This window comes from Chroicocephalus ridibundus, chromosome 1, assembly GCF_963924245.1.
Source record: "Chroicocephalus ridibundus chromosome 1, bChrRid1.1, whole genome shotgun sequence".
NCBI lineage: Eukaryota > Metazoa > Chordata > Aves > Charadriiformes > Laridae > Chroicocephalus > Chroicocephalus ridibundus.
Window position 1 is genome coordinate 120,479,736 of NC_086284.1, and position 19,896 is coordinate 120,499,631.

The 19,896-nt window shown below is 37.4% G+C and overlaps 2 protein-coding genes across 9 annotated transcripts in view; one reads left to right on the top strand and one right to left on the bottom strand.

Moving 5' to 3' along the window:
* ARL13B (ADP ribosylation factor like GTPase 13B) overlaps positions 1-19,896 on the bottom strand; it is a 46,963-nt gene that overhangs the window by 9,619 nt on the left and 17,448 nt on the right. For all 8 annotated transcript variants that reach the window (XM_063348899.1, XM_063348907.1, XM_063348890.1 and 5 more), the window contains 3 exons: positions 3,477-3,582; positions 2,459-2,661; positions 25-121 (listed from right to left, as the gene is read on the bottom strand). In XM_063348899.1, coding sequence (XP_063204969.1) covers positions 25-121; positions 2,459-2,661; positions 3,477-3,582 — 406 coding nt within the window. The remainder of the gene's footprint in view (positions 1-24; positions 122-2,458; positions 2,662-3,476; positions 3,583-19,896) is intronic.
* Positions 5,581-18,229, top strand: STX19 (syntaxin 19). The gene is made up of 2 exons (XM_063348835.1): positions 5,581-6,065; positions 16,248-18,229. The coding sequence occupies exon 2, from the start codon at positions 16,337-16,339 to the stop codon at positions 17,213-17,215; it is 879 nt and encodes a 292-aa protein (XP_063204905.1). The 5' UTR covers positions 5,581-6,065; positions 16,248-16,336; the 3' UTR covers positions 17,216-18,229.

Sequence of the window (19,896 nt, forward strand, 5' to 3'; positions counted from 1 at the left end):
CCAGACTTCCATATATTCTCTTACCTCAGAGATTACAGCAGATATAGGCTGAAAGGGGTTTTCACAGTTGCCAGGCTCAGGGTCTTCCTCATCAGGTACACTTCTTCCTTCTTCTCTTTCCCTTTGTTATTGGGTTTATGTTGTTGTTTTAGTGTTTTGGGGGGGTGGGTTGGGTTTTTTCGGGGGGAAGGAGTAGGAAGAGGGGGGATGAACAAAGAATTATGAAGAAGCCAAACTATACATTTTACATCCTAGAGAACACTTATTAGGTCATCTAACTCATCCTCCAATTTATGCACGCTGATTTTTACAATGTGCTTCTGTATTTTGAAAAACATTCTACAGAAATCAGAATGACAGACTAACATCAATAAAGCACAAGTATATATTATGTCAGAGGTAGAAACACATGCTGCTGTGTGCCAGAATGTTCAATCAGCACGTCAGGAAGTGGAAGCAGTTTCTGAGGACAGGATACGTGACTGAATACATCTATAACTGGAAGGTTTCGATTGTCCAACAGTATACTAAAATTTTCACGGTGGTAATCTTTTATAACTTGTTTCAAGGTATTCAATCATTTAAAAAAAAAAAAAATGCGGTGGGAAACCAGACTATCTAAAACCTCTTATTCTATTTTTAATACACCTCCACTTCTCATAACTTTAGATTCCTCTTAATATACATAAGGGACAACTAGTGCTAGACTGTTTGGTTTATGTAGTAACAGTTAGGGAATCATATTTGCTTCAATACAAAAGTTCAGAACACCTAATCCTCAGTATACTGTTGGCGCACCAGCACTAGTTATTTTTTATGCACCAGATCTCTATGTAAGAAATGTTAAATTACTATCTATTAAATAATACATCATTAATAAATCATATGCTCAAACACTTCATCAATTGATCTGATGGTACTTGCACTGAGGAAGTCACTGTAACACCTACTTTACAGCTGCAAGTACTGAGAGAGGAAGGAACCCCATTGTTTGGAGGCACAGAAGGGAACGCAAAGGAGGTCACCAATCTACCCCTGAAACCATATTTCTTGGAAGGAATGGCCAGTGCTGTGTTAAAACTTATTGGCACTACTTCTCTCTGGTTTTCCATTTGAAACAAGATTATTGCTACTAACATATTGTTGAGGAAATGCACTTTAAGAAAACAGAAAAGCAAATCTGAACTAAAAGCGCTCAGGGGAGTTATTAAAGCACATAATAAAACAGAATTACACTTGAATAAAGAATAACCTGTTTCTTACAGTAAGAAACTGATTTGAGGCAAAACAGCAAGATGAGAGTTAATGCTCTCTCTTATATCCGAGACAAGTCCTCAGCTACAGGTAAAACCAGCAGAAGTTACTAGTTAGCATTCCTCTAAGAAACAAGGACAGTTTAGCAAAACTTGTAAGCCTTTAATCCAGTTTGGACCCAACCAATTCTTCCAGTGAATAAATACAATCAAAATTACTGAGTGGGAACAGAATATATGGAAAATGCCCAGATTGTCAGACAATCTCTTTGAGACACTTTTCAAAGTCAGTCCTCCTTGCTACACCTCTCAACATGGCATAAATCCAACATGGTCAGAGGGTTTTGTCTATTCAGAGACATTTGGCAAACTAACAGCACATGCATATTTTTTTTTATAATTTTGTGAAATATGTATGAGGACTGTGTCAAATTCCAGGTGTTTAAAACGAGCTTAAGCAATTTACTTGCTTAATTAAACCAAATCAGCAAGAGTACAAGCCAAGACACTTCACAGTAGCTTCACAATTACTTCTCATACAGTAACTGAGACTCGCAAATCTCTGAACATATAAGGCAGACGGGGAGACAGGGGCGCTCAGTGAATTTTCTAAGAATGCCCCTGTAAAATGACCCACATCAGCCTCTAATAGGAACCATGGTGGGATGATGACCACCACAAAGGGCACTGAAGGCAAGTAATAAATTATGTGTCCCGCTTCCCCTCGATGCATCATCTTAAGGCCCTCCATGCCTCACCTGCTGGATATCCATAAGTTTATTAAGTGTAGTGTTGAATAAAGTTTCACCCACAGGTTACAAAGTCTAAGTTAAGTTAATAAAAGTTAATTTTAGAACACACTTGAAGGTAATTTAAGATTAAATGACAGGATTTATTTTGTAGGTTAGCCTCCTGGGAAGTTAGATTAGCAAGGCCAAATTTATTCCACAACTACCTTGCGATTCTCATTCGTGGTACATTTCCAGCATAGAGTGAATAAAATAAAGGGGGTGAACCAGGCAAAATCTTGTAGGTCTTAAAGAAAGGCTTTTAGCGTTCAGGTCCTTACTTTTAATATGGAGGCTCTTGGCTTGTAAGCTTTAAATCCTTGATAGTTTGGTTCCCATAAGCTCCATGTACAGAATGAAGCAAGTGTCTTAGAGAAAGGGAGGAAAGGGAGGTAGGAGAAATTACAGAGAGAATACCTTTCTTCTCGTATCCTTCTCACTCGCTCAGCTCGTTCTAGTTTCTTTTGTTCTTCGTATGCTTTTTGTTCTGTAGTGTCTCTTTGGATGCGCTCATTTAAGGCATCAAAGTCTTTTGCTATGATATGTAGAAGCCAAAATAAACCCTTTTTTATTGATTTATCAATTTTTTTCCCACAGCCCATGACAGCTGAGCAAGGTTCCTGTAAATATAAGTAGAAGAAGGAGGGGAAAATTATTTGCCGTTCAGATCACATTCCTTGACTGAAAGCAAAAACTCAGCCAAACAACAACTGTTTACTCTGAATCTTGCAAAACACTGAGAAGTATGGGAAATAAATCTGCATATAGGTTTCCTGTCAATTTAGGTGCTTTTTTTGCCAAGATACAAATCACATTAGTTCTACCAAATTTCATTATTTCTAGTCTTTTTCCAAAAATACTAGAATACTCACAGAAAAACATGTTTGTGTGTTTATCTCTAAATAGACATATATATACACCTGTTACATATACACACACCTGTTATGTATATATATGTATATTTGCACACCTGTTTCTATAGACATCCATATCTATGCATCTATATAGAAATATAATTTATCAACCTCAAATATGTATGTTCTGTTCTGCGCTGCTTTATAACAGCCTGTATTATATTTGTCTAGTAAAATGGAAAAAATGACATGCTTCTTTTTTAAAGAGATGGAATACTAAACTTGCTGTCCAACTAAAAAAGTTTTAAATCACATCAGTAATTATTTTTTCTTACATGGTTTCAGAGTGAACCAGCAGGTACACTTTGAGAACCTTGTTGTAAAAATTTCCTCAACAGATCCATAAGCAGAATGCCAAGGTGAACAGGAGAATTGCTTGCAAAACAGATACATGTACGGTATCTTTGCCAGGATTGCAGGGTTCTAGTTTCAGTTTTACACCATGTGGTACAATCCCCCACCTAATTGCAAGCATTATGTATATATATACTAGAAAATGAAGCATCTCAAAATATACTTACAATTTGACACAGACACTTGTGTTCATTGACAAGCTTTTCCAGAGATAAGGATTCGATTACATCTGCTTCTGACAGAGCTCCTTCTCTGTCCTGTTTATTTGCCAGCCTAAAGAAAAGATCAAAAGAAACACTGAGCATCCTGACTTGAGAGATTCTCACATCTCCAACCTTTTGACAAAGGTTGGAAGAAGAGGAAGGAGAAAGTAAAGACAAAATGTCTGGTTTTAGATTTATTTCTTAATTGCTCTTTCTACCTAATAAACACATTAGTCCATGCACTATATTCAACAGATACTAATATTAAATAATTACTAAGCACCCATAGAAAAAGCAAGTACTTTTTACAGCTAAGAAGATGGATGTAAAAGACTATCGTTCTATATCTAAAGCTAGACAGCACAATCTGTTGGAGTCTATGAATCAAAGTTCAGAACTTCGCAACTTCCCAATCTATGTGCATTTCCCCACACAATACTGTTTCACGATCAACCCTTCTGTGGCAAGAGAACTTCGATTCAACTTTATGGATAAAATCGCAAATATTTGGCTTCCATTAACACAATGGCAGATGGTTTCGGAACCAGACATCATAGCCTTTCTTCTGAAATCTCAAGTCATTGTCAATTGGCTTTTAGGGAATGTTAGGCCAAGGCTTGTACTTTGGATTTAACATACTCCTCGCATGGAGGGAACAATGGTAGGAAAAAACTCCATAGTTAGCAGAACTTGTCAGCACCTCAGTTTGATCTAAGACCGTATTCCTTCCCATTTTCCAGAATCACAGTATTTTGGCCTCAGTTCTTAATTATTTTACTCCCAAGAGAGTTTTAACCTCAAAGAAATATTAAAAGAAAAAGCTGTGTTGCATCTACAGCTCAAAAAAAACCATTCCTTGTCACCATTAACCTCACACGCTAGACTCATTATCTAGTCTTTCCTTTCAAGTAGAGTTTATGAAGGAGACCATGCAGACAGCTTCTCAAACACCCATTCTCACTCGTTCTTCATCAGACTTAAGAACTATTTGTGGTCCAAAAGGTTCACATACTTATCATCAGCTTGGGGACAAAACCCCCTACATCCTAATGATGATCAACTTTGCTGACTTGCCTGCACAGCTAGAAACAGCACAATGTTCTTCCTCCCCCACCCTGGCTTTGATAATCCATTCCCTTTTTTCAACAAAAAGAGTAACTCTACAGTACTTTGTACTCTATATGATTTAGTGCAGAAATTCCCTAACTGGTGTTCAATGCATATACAGAAGCTATGACATTTTCAATATGCTTATGACACTCTGTCACTACTCCTTCCCACCAACCAGCTAGGACAAGTAATGTCCTCTCAGTATTTGGCTATGAAACAGGGCCAAAGCTAAACCAGTGAAAAACTGAAATGAAATTCAAGAAAGCTGTGGAAAGTAATTAAAAGACTGGAAACAGTTATCTCCACTTTTTTGCATTTAACCTATCTTTGTCACAATCTGAAAATCCTACTGCACTGCCCCTTAATCTCAAAAAGTAGTACTCAGCAGTGCTGTCAATTCCTATCTAGATTTAATTGAAGAAAATACTTCCAAACACAGACTTTGTTGCCACAGCCTATTCCCTTCTCACCTCAGGATTAAATAACTGCACTATTTACTATGTTATTGGACTGCGCATTCTACAGAGCTCAGCTGAAGCAGAATGAAATGTTGGTAAACTGCATAGCTCAGTGTAAGCGTGACACTAATGTCTTATAACTTGCATTAGCTGCTGATTTTTAACCTCTATTATCTTAAAAGGCGTAAGATTTGTCTTTTTGGTCAATTAGCTTCCATTTTCTCCACAGTATTCCTGTTGCAATGCTGATTGTATTTAAAAAAAAATACAGCTGAGGTGCTGCTGTATTTGGAAAAGCAGCCTATCCAAATAGCTGTCTCCACCTGATGCTCCCCAAGACCTGAAGTGGTATAGCACAGGTCATACATTTCCTGCTGTACGCCCCTGCCCCGCTTCGGTCTTTAGATCAAACTTACAAATGGAGTTAAAGTATTTTTAAGGTACTGTGAGACAGGATATTATTAGGCTGGATTTTTTTCCCCTTTCAAGTAAATGTCGGAATGACCTAGCCTTGCTTCCTTTTTCCTTCGTGCTTCAGTGTAGAAGAAAGCAATCCCTGCACTTCCACTTGGGCTTCATTGGTAGGCAGCGCTCCACCTGCAGCTTCCAAGGCCTCTCTCTATCTAGGGAGCTGCTCCCAGACACTTCCTGCTACTGGGCAGCTCCAGCAGCGATCCGCCTCTCAGCAAGGCTGGGTTTCAAACAGGCAGAACCAGATTCCCCAGTAGAAAGTAATCAATTTGCCTGTCTACTGCAGTTGCAGAAGTCAGCTTCTCTCTCACACCACTGCTCCTGAAGATGAACCCTTGGACAATTATTTAAGAACCAGAAGCAGAAGGCATGCAGAAAATACTGAATGGAATGCCACTCAAGACTCATTATTTAAGCAAATATTCGAAACAATGCTTTTCAGATTATACTGAAGCTTACCCTCAGGAGTTCCTCTAAAGGATAAACGAGAAAGCCACCAGCACAAGATTAAAAGGTAAAGGCTTTTCTTTTATGTACTCTTTACTTAAGTTGCAAATATCAGAAAAAGGCTGTGTAGTGTGGTTTAGAATGGAAATGTGCCTAAGTGTCAAAGCATACAAATAATGGATGTCTACCCTCCAAAGAACTGGGTATTTCTCTTGGTGAATATAGTCTCAGAGCTCTGCCGCTCATGCACAGGAATGCTAGGTTGTGAGGCAAGTTTTATGCATAAAACTTCCTTCTTTAGGGAATACGTCGGAGTTATCTTAACGGATAGACCTTGATTTTAATTTTCCAAGTCAGTAGAACTTCATATATAGCTATTTTTCATGTTTAAAGAACTGTAGGAGGCATATATCAAAACATACTTGAAAGCACAGGAGAGTGTCTGTTGGTTTATCACATTAAGTTTGCTGAGTGAGAAGCTTTCATATATAAAATCATGCTTGGCTTATTTCAATTTCATATAAAGTATATTTGGAGCCTTCTTAGTGTAACAAACTTACTTTAAGCAAGAAATAAAGAAAAGGTAAGCACCAACTGCTTTTGTATCAAGTAGGATTTTTCTAAGCAACTAGAGAGCTTTTGAACTTTATTTTAAGAGTCATGGGAAACAATGTGGAAAGGGAGTGTATGTGTGCATTGGCACAACTGACATCTACAGTTCAGTAACAATATTTCTCTTAGAAGCCAGAAGACATGCCAGAGAAAAACAAGGTCTGAATGCAAACTATGTGTGTTCCTTGACCTGAACATTACTGAGCAAAGAGGAATAAGAATGTAAATTACTGAACAAAGAGGAATAAGAAAAAAACCAATCAGTACTAAAGTTTACTTTACAATCCAAAAGATTTGGTGAAAATAATCCAGTATGAAAAGAACACGTTCATATCTCAGCTTTCATCAAAAATCCAAGAAGTGACACAGAAAGGGTTTATATGAGAAGAGGGTATTTTGTGTGAGGGTATGTGCGCACACATGTTTTTGTTTTCTTGTTTTGCAGACTTGGAGGGTTTTTTTTAAAATCACTTACTTTTCAACTTACACATTTCTCTCCACTTGTGTGGGATTCTCATACAGTTACAGAACACTGAAAACTAACCACTGTAGAGGATACACATTGGGGGGGTAACCTGTAAAAGTGTCTCAGAGTTGCTGCTTTTGGGGTTAAGTTTAATCAGTTACACAAACCCATAATACTGGGTCCAACCTGCATGGTGGCCATCAAAATTAACAAAGAGCAAAGCATCCCTGGAGTCAAAATACTACAGTATCAGAACTATCAACATGATTAAAAGCAACTTAAGGAAAATGTATATTTATGAGAATGATTTATCTAAGATCAAGAATATTAGTCTTCAAGGCTACTTCAAGAAGCCATAGCTTTGAGTGGCTGAATTAGCACTCCCGGGAAAACAAAGCGAGAGAACTTTTGAATTTAACAGTGGTCTACACAAGGGAAAAAACAATGCCATATTCTTCAGTCTACAGACCATCTTCTATTTAAAAATGCTGTTCTACCTTTTTTTCCCTTCAGAAATTTCATCTCTCATCTATTAACTTTTTTCTTGGGCAATCCTGGGGACAACAATCAGGAGGATGTTTTATCCTAGAGAAGCGAGGCATCAGCAGATATAGCAAGAAAAGGTTTATTAGCCTCTTTATGCTGTGCTTACGTTAACATGCATGAAAGAAACTCCTCATCTACAAACAGGCAGAAAGACGTCAGTTTGTCAGATTGTTTTGTTTGTTCTTTCCCCTTCAGTTACTGGCAGCTCATTGGTTTTTTGAGGAAGTCACAGAAAACAAAATTCTTGCTATTTTTAACAAACAAGGAGACAGGAGAACTAGCCAACAGTTTCAGGCCTCCAATGGAGACCACAAGGCACTCTCAGATTTAGCTCTGAGCCCCCTCATTCCACAGACTTTTTGCAGATTGCCTTTAAAAGCTTTCAACTACACTGAAATAATCCAAATGGCGCGTATTAATAGATCTTAAACTACTACATTCTTCTTTAGCATTCTAAGCCCCTGCACCTTCTGGATTGTTGACAACAATTACAAACCCATCAGTAACTTTTTACTGATTGACACTAGGCTCTTTCTCAAATAAACTGGCTTATTTCATTTCTCTAGTTTGTTTTTCATGCCTTCAATTCTTATATAAAACAATCCTTTGAATATTACGGTAAGCTATAAAAAAAAACCCAACCCACTGAATAAAGTGCTAGAAGATTATCTGCCTGCAAACATCAATTAAGAGTTTGCTTTCATGCAACTGCAAGGAGATATGATATTTCTCTAATTCAGTCTTTTCCCTAAACAGTTCCTCCAGGTCACAATTAAATAAGAGAGTATAAGATTCTAAACTCATCCTGTTTATAATATCTCTAGGCAACTCTAGAGCAACTCCATTCTCATACTACCTTTTGAAGTGGTCACAAGAACATCAACAATTATAATTTGTTTCATTTTGGTTAAGTGGCCTTGTCCTCACCTCAGGTCTGAATCATATTCCTGTTTACCGAAAGCATATTTCTCTGACACACTGCTCTGCAATCAGTTTAATCAGACCTATTGATCAAATAGGCTGTATCCAGAGAGGTCTGAGCTCACATCAAGAAAATCGTGTTCAGCTTCCAGATGAGTAATTCCAAAAGGAACGACAATTAATTATATTGCTATATACTTTTGCATGAAATTTAAAAAAACTGTAAATATGAATTATTTTATTCTACTCTATTTCACCATGATATATGGATACCTAGGCAAACATTAAGGTATTTAGTCGAAGTTGCCTGTAAGATATGCTTTTTAAAAAGCGGCCTTGAAATCCTTACATTTATTACAGGTGATTTCCAAGGCTGTGATACGTAGCTATATGGTCTGACAGAGATGAAATGGGAATGTAAAGTACAAATTTTGAGCCTGCAATTCTACTGCCAGGAGGACAAAAATCTTGAAACTGACTTATAACAATACAAAGTCGTTAACTAGGCTTCAAACTACATATCCTTTCAAATTGAAAGAATTACACCTTTTCTCTATCCTGTTGCAGCCTTTTCTCTTGTTCCTAATTTATATCAAAAAACTGCTTTAAAAATATGTCAATACCTGGACCTTAATTATGGGATGTTTTGGCAGAGGAGATTATGACTTTCTTTTTGGATTTCTGTGACCTACAGGTGGCCATCTTATTTGCACCAGCTAATTAAGTGAAGGTGCTGATTTCCAGTATTATTCTTGCTGGAAATAAACAAATAAATCCAGGTACCTACAACATATACATTTACTTCTCTGTACTGCTCAGTTCTGGGGTCTCTTAAAGAGCACTACTGACAGTAAATGTCAAAATGGCAAAAACACCACCATGAAAACTTTAAATAAGTTCTTCAGTTTTGCTTTTAATCAAGGGATACTCCATTCCCTCTCCAATTACAGAGAATAATCTACAGACTAACTGATTTGCAGAGTGAGGTCATTGTTTTGTCAGTCAGGACTCGTACGTAGGTGCAGTATGTGTCATCGTAACTGTGACTTATGTCAGCGCGAAAGCATGAACTCACCACCTTCCATTACCCAAAGTATCGGTACAGAAAATGAAAATTGCTGTCTGTAGACATGGAAATAAATAGATACTTTTCCTCAAGCAGCCACACATTCATAACAAAGGTTCCAAAACTCTGAGGAACAATCTCAAATTGGCCCCTGATTCACTGTGCATCTTTGAATCAAGTCTTCATAAAATAGCAAAAAAATCCCTGTTTTTCTAATTGGAACGTAAGAGAAGTACTGACAGTTGCAAAGATTTCAAAAGTATAAAAGCTTGTAACACAGATGATTCACAAACTGCTGTATTCTGCCACTCCACTAATGCTAAAGTCTATATACCTTGTATTATTCCCTTCTCTTCTGTGTTAGGATTCTTTCCCATATCATGCAACACTACACAATCAACGAAAGACAGCTACATCTCCTACAACATGATTGTGTTACAGATTTCTGGCCAAACACCCAAGAACATCTGAATTATTTTAAGTAACTACAGTCTATTTTCCCCCTCCACATCTCCCTTGGAGGGCTTACTCCAGCAGCATGATTTGGTTACACTTTTCCAATAACTTTGGACTCATTCTTGCCCATCTTTTGAACTCCTTGAATACTCAAGACCTGTTTTATTCCATCTGAATCTCAAGTTTTTACTCAGTATCAACATTTCTCCACCTCCCATGATCTATTTCACACTAATTAGAGCAACTCCAAAGCTGCCTTGCTTCAAATGCATCGTTTCTGTGCTCCTGCGTGTTGGTCATTTTGGTTTCACTGGGTAGCCTTACGGCAGTTATGGTGGGTAACATTGTCTCAAGGGGACAAGCAACCAGTTTGTATTTACTCAATGTTAGTAGGCAATGCCAGAAGCAATGTGCTACTGGTTATTTTCCAGAGAAAAAGGCTGACAAATACAAATGACCTTTGCATGTTAGTATTTTTTAATATTAAGAATGAGATACCCATTAGCACCTAGGTCCCCTGTGCTGAAAATGTTACTGATTTTGCACTAGCATATCCTATATACTCTGATAGAATTTAGCTACCTTCCACACATAATGGCATCTGTTCTTAGTCTCATACCCAGGGCAGGGTTCCTGCCTTTGGTATTTTCCTGTTCAACCACACCCACACTTCCCACAAACAGAAACTTCAACTTAGAACTATTTTTAAATATGTTTTTCCAAGGACTTATCATCTTAAGACAGAGGTGCTTTAAGAGGATATTTTCATCCAACCACCTTGCTGTGTGATAATCCTTGGTTTAAGCATGTCTGTTTACAAGGTATTCAAGTTAAAGGAAACTGCTTAAACAAAGGAGAAAATAAATGTAACCTGTAGCAAGACTGGTTACTTTAATTACTTAAAACATATCTTTGGGTAACAGGGCAAGAGTCCAAAATGCCATCCAACAAGTTTCTTCTTTTCTTGTGTGAACACGCGAGAGAGTACAGCCTTTGTAGAAAACTGAAATTTCAACTCAAACCCCTAGTTTTCCCCTCGGACTACTACAAGTATCTTAAACTGTAGGCATTTAAATGGTATATGTCTCACTAATTTTTTATTGCTAAACTTCAGACACTTAAAGCAGTAATCAAGTTCCAAATTAGAGTACAACTCCAAACATTACTCAGAGCCATTGTGCTCAAAAATAACCGTTATACAGGTTTGTTGGCACCATATAACAGAGCTATAATGTAACTTCACTGCAGTCTGGAAATGGATTAGAAAAATAATAATAATAAAAAAAATAAGATTACTCGTAACTTGAAATTCCTTTAGGCCATGTTGCCAGAAAGTGTCCTCTACCCAGTGCCCTTAATTGACTCATAACTAAGGAACGGGAAAACAAACTGACCCTTATTTTCGTTGCAATCATAAAAAAAAAAAAAAGTAAACAGTAGCTATTTCATCAGAGGTGAAAACAGGAGTATGAGGCAGAACACGGGTCGTACATCTCAAAGAGCTCTTAAAGAAAGAGTTCTGTCCCTTGATTGTTTGCAAGTTCTTTTCTCCTGGTGGACTGCAGCATGTTAAAATGAATTTAAGAAGGCAAGCAAATTGCATCAAAGATCAAATACAAACAGAGCCTTTTGTGTCAGGCATTTTAACGAAGGTGCTGAATAACCAAGAAATAGTGAACAAAACTATGGAAATTAAAATAAACAGGTTCTGGCAAGTCAAGGGGGTGGGGAGGAAATAAAAAAAATCATCAAAGCCAAAAAAGGAGCCATTAAACCTAATTATAACGAGTAACAAGAGTTCCATATGACCAACTTACCTACCTCACATATCCATTTATGCCTTTTAACTTAATGCAGCCCAAATCTCATTTTTTGGATGTAGGCTCCCCATTTACTGGGTCTACTGATAAATTAGATAGGTGGAAGAATATGCTATATGACTACCTTGCAATTAGGTAGAAGGACTTTTCAACTTGCCTTTTTATTTTCTTCCCTTAAAAAATGGATAAGACAATATAAAAATTTTCATTTCCATCAAATTCATTATCTTTGAATTTAGGACATACATTATCATTGTGACAGATTAATAATGGTGGTCCAGTTATCAGGTTCCATTATTCCCCTAGTCAGTGTGCTGACGTAACTATCACTATAAAGACTTTCCCAGCCACATATGTCATCAGTTTGACTGGAGAGATTCATAACCCTGATGAGCAACACAATAAAGTTATCAGAAGGCAAAGACTCTTGCAATACCCTTAAAATCTATTTGACAAAGATGTGAAAATGGTGTTTCTGAACCTGTCTACTAAATAAAACTATATATAAAGATGCCTACCAGAAGAACAAATATAAACTTAATCACCAGTGGATCTGCGTGACTAAAACACCTTGAATGGCAGTGAGGGAAGCCTTTCTAGAAGATAAGGTATGCCAGAGTGACGAAACTGAAATGCCACATGTGCATTCTTATTTTTTCACCCCAAATATGTGCATGAAAGCACATCAATAATCCTTGAACTCTGAGTACAACTTAGGTATTGGGCAAAACTGGGCCTGATTCTTTCTCCTTGCCCTTTCTTATCCCTGCCACCCCCTCCCCAAGTCCATCCTGTAGCCCTGTCTGTCTGTGGCTATGTTTTCAATCTTACCTTGCTTCTAAGTGTGAACAGAGAAGGCACAGTGCCACATCAGTTTGACTAAGTCATTGCCGCCATATTATTAGAGCAACTTGATTTCTGCAGATTATCTTTTATTAAAGACCAGCTAGCAGCTTGTGATTCCGTCTCCAAACACCTGGTTCCAACATCAGTAACAGTTCAGATAAAAGACAACACAGCAGCATTTATTATTGAGGAATGGCCAGAAGCATGGGCAAACTTCACCAATGCTCTTCAGATTTATATGTGTAAGAGCATTTAGGGCCATTTCTAAACATAGTCAATAATTTGAAGCTACATTTGAACAAGTGAATGCTTTCCCATGTACTTATTTGCTTTGCCTTTACTGCAGTCAGTCTCTTAACTGTTTTAACCCAAATTTTCCAAACTTCAATGACGAAAAAGTCTGATGAGGATTTGCTAGGCTGTGCTATTTTATCACTTCAGAAGGATCATCTTTTAACATCTTTTTTTTTTAATGTAGGGGACACAGTAACTCACTGGAGTGCTTTCAGTCCACATATTCCTTTTACTCAACTCTAAAAGAATAGGCATATTATCCCTCTACTGACAAAAACTTCAAGGAAATAGATCTTTGATCTCAATCGAAAGAACAACAGGAAGTGCCCCTATACATATACACAAACACTTAGGACAACAACAAGAACTCAGTATATGAACAAAGCTTGTTATGGAACACTCAAGAAGCCAAGCCAACAAGTGTCAAGGTTATCTTTGTCACAAAGACATCCTTATTTATTTGAAACCAGCATGCATTTCACTTGCCAGTATAATCAACCACATTTATTGGCAAGCACCTTCAGTGTCAGGTTTTGAAGGCAAGCCCAATGGCATATAAGATACAAAACTACAGTTCAATTGCTTATATTCCACTCTTTAGTGAGACTGACATTTAAACAAGAAAAAAAAATATTCCATTAACAACAACCTTAAGTATTTTCTGCTTGCTTCTTTGCAAGTTTGATATTCGAGAATATTTTCAGATTTGCAATTCTCTTGCTTTTTCTTCCCCCACCCCACCCCCAGGAATAGAGCTATTTCAAGAGCAATGCACCCAAAGCATTGAAAAGTAGATGTCAATCATTAATGGATATACAAATTGAAGATAAAGCCCAGTACAGTTCATATGCTCCTGTGTTTAACTTACTTTCACACTGTAGAAGATTAATCATATGAAAAATTGGTAACTGCCCTTTTGAGAAATTGTACTGTGTTCTGAAAGAATAACTGGATGACTGCATGCATGTCATACAGCTTTTCAGTAATTACTTGCATTCTCTTAGATACAAGAAAGTCTTGCCACCTCACATCATAAGCATTAATGGTGCCCTTAGAACTTGCTTTTAATCACAGTCTTGTCAAGCCATGCTAAATTAACATGGGTCAACAGATGTTTTAGACTATACTAAAACAGATTTTCAGGTCACTTCTCTGAAGCCTTGTTTAGCACTTCTGGTTCCGTTCACATGCCCCAGACTGAACTTTCCCTGTGGCAGTGTCAGTGGTGCCAAGCAGCTCTGAAACATTCCTAAAGAACGTTATCTTGAAGAAATTGCTTGACTTTAGCTGTGCGGAGATACACAGCAAGTTAGGCAACGAAGAGGAATTACTCTAACAAAATGAAGACATGTTGCATTTTCCCATCCCAAAGTAATGTTTTCCAACAATTTACTTGCAAGCTTGCCTGAGCACAACTCTCAGTACGTTACTGTAACTTCTAATGACTGCCAGGCTTTTTGGATTCTCTTGATGTGGATCAACAAACACTAAATTCAGATTTTAAGGCATTAAGGGGAAAAATAAAAAGCAGTAAGGGAAATCCACACTAAGGTAGAATATCAACATTCTTTCTCATGACTGATCTCTGCGGCATTTCAGGTTTTGTTTTTCAGCTAATCCTCCTGCAGACAGCCAGATTTAAGTCCGTGGAAGACATGTTCGTGCAGTTCAATTCCATGACTTGTATTATGCAAAAATCTACTTAGGGAATTTAAATATGCATAAGGGAGCAGAGATACCAAAGTCGTATCATCATCGTATAATGAAATCTTTTGCATATTGACAGGTTACTGGATTGATCCTTGACAGTTATTACAAACGCATCCTTTTGGACAAATACTGTGCCAAATTACAAAAAAAAAAAAAAAAAAATCTTTAGAATTGGGGTTTAAGAAGAAATGCACCTATAAAACACTACTATTTCAGAAGACTGCCCTGAAACCTCTGAAACAGCCAAAAGATACTACTGTGCTGTTTAACATTTATGCTTGAACAGCCCTTTGAAAGACACACATTTGACTTCACCAGAAGAACCCAAGCAAAAATCCCACAATCTTTTAGTCCTGAACATTATGCTTTTTACTGAAACTTTCCATTCTTGATCATAGTCCAAGGAAAACATTCATTCAGAGATTAAAAATAATACTTTCTTCCCTATAATTAAAAATAGTTGAACTTAGATATTTTCTAAAACATACACAATAGAAACTTTCCCATAATTATATCCCCATTAAAGCTTGCACAACAGCTAGGGTAGAAAACAGAACTAAATCCACTTTCTATTGAATAAGAAACGGTACTGAATTGTATCCCACTATGATGCACAAAGTACATTTGCACAAATTTTATGAAGACTGCAAATGACAATGTAAGAATAGATGACAGTAATCCCAAAAAGGCTTCGAAAATCTTCAAGCTGCAATATTAGTAACATGTATCCACCTCCATGAAAACTTAGACATTAAAAAAAAATATATGTATTTTCATGCTAAATTATTAGAGTTCTCTTGTTCCGTTTTGCTGTAGAGTTACCGGCTTCAGTAACTACCAATTAAACTCCCCAGGCAATAGAAGGCAAGGAAAATGGAGAAAGGTTTTTCAGAGTGGCTAAAGTAAAAGCCTAAAGTAACTTATTCATGCCAGAACTCTGATTCATTAGATAGTCTATCTCATAACCTCAAAAGCTGAAGTGTGTGTTTCCTACTGAGAATCCAGAAATGGAACAGCAGGTTCACTTCTATTTCCAAAAAGATTTAAAAGTTGATTAGTTTGCATCAAATAAGAAATTATGGTAAAATAACAATTTAAGTTACTCCTCTCTTCCTCCCCAAAATAAGAGTCGTCTTCACATGCCTTATTCCTCATTGTTCTAAGTTCTGGACCGTACACAACCAATCTACCACAAAAATGGTCTTGGGCTACAAATCACTGTATGTGGAAAAAACACTGTAATGAAGAAGCTGAGGGAAGACTGTTAACCATACCCATCTGAAGATAAATTAAAAACTTTAGGTTATGGTTAGGTCCTACAGAAAATGGATTAAATGGTGGAGTGCGCTGACACCACCTACCTTGTACATTTGTTCAGAATACCTACCACTTCCAAGTCATTGCTACATCTACTTTACTTTTGTGCAGATGGAAGTAGCTCTAATCTCCAAAACTACTTATCATGTATACATATAACTGCTAACGTTGATTGTTTTTACGCTTTGATTACAGTGAAACAAGAACAAAGATACTGGAGTTAACTCCCTGTGTGGCAAGGGGGGGGGAAAAAAACAGAAAAATCCAACGTGAACATAAAAACCATGAGAGACCGCCTCCAAGAGCTTAAACTGAGAGCTAGGGAACTACAGATAGCTGGAGGAAACAACGGTGCAACTGTACAAGAGGAGGAGCATGAGGAGTTTGAACAGCAGGCCATTATTTATGAAAAAGAACCCATAACTGAAAGGCACTTGCATGAAATCCAGAAGCTTCAGAATGAAATTAATAATTTGGTGGAGGAAGTTCATAAATTCAGTCAACAACAAAAAAGTCTACTATCTTCAATGCGAAGATTCAGTGTTCTGAAAAAGGAATCTAACATAGCAAGAGAAATAAAAATTCAAGCAGAGCACATACGAAAAAGTTTGGATGAACTGTCAAAAACAGTGAAAAAAGCTGAAAATGAACATGGGCCATCACGTGCCACAGTAAGAATTCTAGCTTCCCAGCATGCTTTCTTATCCCAGCGTTACCTAAATGCGATGCTTTCATACAACGATGCTATAAATGCTAAGCAAGAGAAATGCAGAAGATTTATTGTCCGTCAGCTTGAAGTAGCTGGTAAAGAGGTATCTGAGGAAGAAGTCAACGACATGCTCCAACAAGGAAAATGGGAGATTTTCAATGAAAATCTACTCACTGAAGTGAAAATTACGAAAGCTCAGCTTTCAGAGATTGAACAGAGACACAAAGAACTAGTCAATCTGGAGAACCAGATCAAAGACTTACAGGAACTTTTTATCCAGATATCAGTTCTGGTGGAGGAGCAAGGGGGGATGATCAACAACATTGAAATCAGTATGAACAACACTCAAGAATACACTCAAGTATCTAAAGAAAAATTTGGGCTTGCAGTCAAGTATCGCAAAAGAAACCCTTGCAAAGCAGTATGCTGCTGGTGTTGTCCATGCTGCAAATGACAAAAGAAATAAACTATTAGAAATACCAATGGTTCCTACTTAGTAATCTGATCGTGTAAAGCAGTCTCGGGATCCCTCAGTTGCTTCATTTTTCTTCCCATTTCCCCTTCCACAGAGCTCTCAGGAAAAACTGCATCTGTTTTTGCAAACGGAATTAGAAGAATGCAAAGAATTTTACGGTTTTCACAGAAACACATGAACTAGGGGAAAGGATCAAAGGCCACAAGGGACGCTTTTTTGTATTTCCACTCAAACTAACACAATGTGGCAAGAAACTACCGGTGGTTTTGGGAAGCATTGAAAATACTGTTAATCTCAAAGACAGGATTCATAAGAACGGTTTACTTACTTTTTATAAAATACCAATTAGTATTTTTAATTGCCTTGCATTTTTTTAGCGCTCTCATTTACCTTGTTCAAATTCTAAAGTTTTTTTTTTTTTCCAGGAGTCTGAAATTCTACAAAAAGAATCTACATGTAAAGCAGACATTGTTAGTAACAATCCAGAATGTGATGCCTAAACCAAACAAGAAGTCAGAACACAGTTATCAGGAGTGTTTCAATACCACCTCTATAGCAAAAGTTACTTACAGGCTTACTTACCTACTTAAAACTATGAAATAATGCTCATATTATAGTAGGACAGTGTGCACTGTCTTATGGAACACAAAACAGACATTGGGTTATTTATTTTAATAACACCATGCTCTATTTCTTACAGATGGGTGGTGAGCTGATATTTTCTGAACACATTAAATATCGCTAACAGCAGAAGACCATGACACCACACCTACAGGAAGACTTGTTAGCAACGTGCTGAGAAGCCAAGCATTAATAAGCTGACATAGAAACATTTACGCTATTCAGCTACATAGGCAGACCTCTACCAGGTGAGGATAGGGGAATATGATACTTTATTACACAGTGATAAGACACGTTCTTACTGCTGCCTAGCCTCTTTAAATATGCAGTTGAGTCTGCAGGCTCACTTTCACTAGTACAAAAGTGTCGGAAAAAAAACATAATAAAAAATAGAACTCCATCATAAAAATAAACAAAATAGGATGGAAGGAACTTCTGGGGGATGTTCAGATCAGCCTTTTGCTCAAACTCTTGCTCAGATCAAGACAGGAAATTCCCTGGTTGCAGATCTTGTCCACCACTACTCATCCTACCACCACGCCTCTGAGAAGAGCCTGTTCTGTTATCTTCACACCTTACTAGTAGGCAGCAGGAAGACCTCTCCCTTAGTTTCTTCATCTTAAGTCTGAACAAACTCATCTCTGACTCTCCTCATATGTTACATGCTCCAATACCCAAATGGGATGGATTCACCTTAATGTATTCAACATTTGTCTTCACAGTCTTGTTGTAGTGGGAAGTCCAGAACCAGACACGGTATAGGACATGTATTTATTTATACTACTACAGGAGCTGCCAGAGGAACTAGTTGCGCATTTCCAGAACTCCAAATGGCTCCATGAAATTTTGCTAATTGTAAAAGCCTAGCATCCTCATGTAAGTATGCAAGGAAAGTGCCTAAAGTGCATACCTCTCTGCATACCTAGAACAGAGCAGCTAGCCATTGACTCAAACTGTCCCTGAAGAGAACTTAGATGTTCTTTACGAAACAGCTGAATTAGCATGAAAGTAAGTATAACGCTGCTTTATTTTGCAGCACGCAGTTATTTCTGCAGTGAAAGAGAAGCTCACAGACGCGGGGTGCTTTTGCTTCCCATTGTCTCAATGGTTGCGTTCTGCCCTTCTGGAACTGAAGGAGAAATAGTGCTCTAATGCAATTTAACAGAAAATAAAAATGCAACTGAGATAAAGTTATTTCCAAAGGAAAAGAAAAAACACCAAAACTAAACACCAAAACAGGAACATATTTCTGAACTCCTTTATGCTGTGCAAAGACACAATCAATACCACTATATCTGGATACAGTCAGAGAAGTTGGAGCAAATTGCACTGCAATTCTGCAAGACATTAGGTGAGCTAGATGTCTTTGATTTTTTTTCCACTAGATGCAATTAATCTACTATGAAAAGGGACTACCAAATGATTTTCACATTGTGATATTTATAAATAGTTGGATACCTGTCATCCCGGTTATCAAAGTACAATCAGTGGTCTGAACCTTAAAGTGAAAAAGATTGTTTACACAGCAGTGACAAAAAAAGAAATTAGATAATGACACTACTGATACTATTCCATTAAATAATCTCCCTTAACTGTTACATATATGGAAGCTACCTTTAGATTCCAAGGGCAGAGTAGAAACTAGCCAATAGGCAATACAGAGAAAAAAGTTGCTATGGCCAACATGCTCTTTCATATATATACGTATGTGTATAAAAATATATAATACACACAGAAATATGCACTACACAGAAACACCACCCCATCTTCTGTTTCTACTTTTAGGAAATAAACAGAGGTGCATAACAGATAGCCCTTTCCTTCTCTCCTGGGCCCTTAAAAAGAAAGGCATTACAGTACATCTGTGAAGGATTATTGCAGCCAGCATTGACAGAAGAGAAAACCAAAACACAACAAACACCACCTGTTTACACAGCATCCCCCATACAGGAGTGTTCACACAAGCATCCTTATCTGAGAGAGAAATTTGTGTTCCTGGGCTAGCCCTTCCTCTTCGCACAACAGATATGTTCCTTTGA

Coding starts and splice junctions, on each gene's coding strand:
- STX19 (XM_063348835.1), top strand. CDS start 16,337: ATGAGAGACCGCCTCCAAGAGCTTAAACTGAGAGCTAGGGAACTACAG.